Raw genomic sequence first — 3,186 nt, forward strand, 5'->3', positions numbered from 1 at the left:
CATTATAAAAAAAGGGAAAATCAATATTAATTGTTTTTATTGAAAAATAACAATAAGTTGTCGAAGATTAAATTGAAATTGGCGCTAATTTCCAACTAAAAATAGCAATTAAACTAAAAATTGACCTTTATCTCTAACTAATATATTGGGTGAAACTCTTCAACTAATAAATCAGACGTTCGAGTTACCACGAGCTAGATGGATAAGGGATAGGATCCCCTGCTGTGCTGAAATGCACAACAGTGGCTGCTGCCTCAAACAACAAAATAAAATAATTACATAAATTAAATAAATAAATTAATATAATATAATATTATTTTAATTATTTGTTTGAGGCAGCAGCCCATGCTGTGCATTTCAGCACAGGGGATCATAACGTTCCGTTATGAAATTGTCTCTAATTAAAAACTAAGAAATTGCAGAAAAAGAAATTAACTTAAAAAAGTATCTCATTAACCCATAATCAAAAGAGTTATCACATAAAATCGTGTAGATAAAATTTATTCAATCATAATCATACACTAAACCAAACCCTAGTGAAAAAAAAAAAAAACCAAACCCTAGTGGAAAAAACAAATGCAAAAATAACTCAAAAACACAAAGAAATCACAAAAATTCTAAGCAGACGATCCAGAAACAACTCCGGCGGAGCAGAGGAAATTCTCGTTGTCGCTGACGACGGCGCCTTCGTCGGCCGAGACCTTCCGAGAGTAGCATCCGAGGCTATCCTTCACCGTGTAAGTCTGCGACGTCGCTCCGGCGCCGGAGAGGACGTCCTCGCCGTGGACGAACATCCAGCCGCTGCACTCTTGCTTGTTCGTCAATTTGCTCTGGAAGTGGTCGATCTTCTTCTCCTCCTGGTACGACACCTCCAGCTCCGTCGACACGAGGTAGTTATCCGGTCCAGATCCGGCGACCGACGTCGTCTTCAGCTCCAGCGGGTATTTCGACTCCACGCTGAAGCTCGCCACCGTGCCGGAGGACGGCAGCGAGATCTGGATCTGCTTCTTCACTTTCACCTCGTGCTCGACCTTCACGATCGTTCCGTTGCTCTTGTAGTTGATCTCGTTTTCGAATTCGAGCTTCGTTGTGACGCTTGTGGTTAAGTTTCCGGCGCTGGAGTACACCCAGCCGGAGAATTCTGTTTTTCTCTCTCCTTCGGTTTCGAATTTGCCGTTGAGCTGCGCGAAGCTGGATTCGCGCTCGACGCAATTGTTAGGGTTTTTGTACTTGATCGGACCGGCTTGGACCTTCACCGGACCGTCGTCGAGCCAGAGGTGCAGATTCGCGTCGACGAGCCAGAAGGAGATGGCGTCGGCGACGCCGAATCCGAAGTAGTGCTTTTTGTCGTCGAGTAGAATGCCTAGAAATGGAGTGAGCTCAATTTCGTAGGAAGGTAGATTGAAAGCGCCGATTGCGACGATTGGATCCCAAAACAGAGGGTTTATGCCGCCGGTGTAGATTACAGGGAAGGGGAGGACCGATCCGACGACATTGTCGTCGAGCGTGACGAGAACTTCTCGGTAGACGCCGTGGCCGAGCGTGATGTTCAATCCGTTGCTTTCGATGTAGAAATCCGGTGGATTCGTGTACCAGAATTCGTCGTCGCCGTGGGCGGAGACGAAGACCTCGATTACAGCTCTGTAGGTGTTGTTAGGGATTTGAATCCCCTGGTAAACGGCGTCGTTTCCAGTCTGGATTTTAAACCAGTACCCTTCCTCTCCCGCAGCGGAGACCGGGATGATCAAATCGGCGGGGATTTGGTCTAATTCGAGTGAAGCATTGATCGCGGCGGACTGCCGCCGTTGATTGCGTATGATTTTTCTAGGGCTCGAATTGAGAGAGCGGCGGTTGTGGATTGAGGAATTTTTGATGTTGTAGAAGAGGAAGGTGATATTGACGTCGAATGCGCCGGTGTAGAATTCATCGACGGTGTTCTCTAACATGACGGAGAGGGAGAGGTTTTTCCGGCTGAGGAGGGCGGAGAAGCGGGTGACGTCCTTGGTGAAGGACCAGGAGACGCCGTCGGGGGTGGATTCGGGGGTGCTGGTGCGAAGGAGCTCGGCACCGGCGAGCCAGACGGCGGCGATGCGGTCGACTTGCGTGCCGTTGGCGGCGGCGGAGAAGTGGAGGACGGCGTTGGACCAGGTGCAGTTGAGGGGGGCGGAGTAGTTGGCGGCGGAGGGGGGGAGGCCGGAGGTGTGGGCGAAGGTGTGGTTGAAGAGGGGGAGGGTGCAGGCGGGGGTGAGGGCGTCGAAGGGGAGGGGGCGGGTGACTTCGATTTGCGTTTGGGGCGGGATGGTGGAGCGGCGGGCGGAGGGGAGGGGGTAGCGCTGGAACGGCGGCGGGGAGGCGGCGGAGAAGGGGAGGAGGATGAGGAGTGAGAGGAGGAGGAGGAGGAGAGATGGATGCATTTTTGTCTTCATTTTTGTGTTGTTGGGAAATTGAAGAGGAAAGGTGGAGGTTTATGACTTCATATACTAATCTAAGTAGTTGGAGTATTTTTTCTTCTTATTCTTTTGACTTGAGTGATATTAATATGAATTCATATACTGTGAGTGTGAATTTTGCTATTTTGAAAAGTCGCAAATTATTTGGTTGTGTGTATTGTGTTTGTCTTTATTTCTTTTGAAATTATTAGTACTAGTATTAATTTTTATGTTTTTTTATTATATACTCTCTCCATTCCACGTGAAAATATGGGCATACGATATACCATGAAAATTAAGATACAATTGGCAAAATAACAGAGACGAGGAGAAGGGTAGTGTTAGTGGATAGACTCCATTATTATTAGTATTTTAATAGTGGTATAAGTTGTAGATAATTTGATAAATATGGATAATAAATTGAGATAGTTTTGATAAATGGAAATGCCGATTACGAAAATGAAAGTACATATATTTGGAAGTATAAATTAATGTGGAACATCCTCTGAAATTAATTCGTTTATATATTTGTAAAATAAAATTAAAAATAATTTAATTCACATGTAAAATTGCAGTGATTCAAAATTAGTGTCGAAACGAAGAATATAATCAAAGATGGTGCAATTTTGATAAATAATCCTATACATTAAGATAATACTGCGATATGATACAGTAATTAGATTGATGGAGTACGAACTAAACAAGCCCAACAGCAGTAAAGCCCAAGAAAGAGTATCAGTTCGGCACAACCAAAGAG

General features: G+C 45.2%; 1 protein-coding gene across 1 annotated transcript; it reads right to left on the reverse strand.

Moving 5' to 3' along the window:
- Positions 1-431: 431 nt before the first annotated feature.
- Positions 432-2,505, reverse strand: LOC121777290 (peptide-N4-(N-acetyl-beta-glucosaminyl)asparagine amidase A-like). Its single transcript, XM_042174487.1, has one exon. The coding sequence runs from the start codon at positions 2,424-2,426 to the stop codon at positions 618-620; it is 1,809 nt and encodes a 602-aa protein (XP_042030421.1). The 5' UTR covers positions 2,427-2,505; the 3' UTR covers positions 432-617.
- Positions 2,506-3,186: the final 681 nt, after the last annotated feature.

The sequence above is a fragment of the Salvia splendens genome, chromosome 18 (genome assembly GCF_004379255.2).
Source record: "Salvia splendens isolate huo1 chromosome 18, SspV2, whole genome shotgun sequence".
Taxonomy (NCBI): Eukaryota; Viridiplantae; Streptophyta; class Magnoliopsida; order Lamiales; family Lamiaceae; genus Salvia; species Salvia splendens.

What these genes read in the sequence shown, in the direction of transcription:
- LOC121777290 (XM_042174487.1), bottom strand. Translation starts at nt 2,426, where the DNA reads ATGAAGACAAAAATGCATCCATCTCTCCTCCTCCTCCTCCTCTCACTC.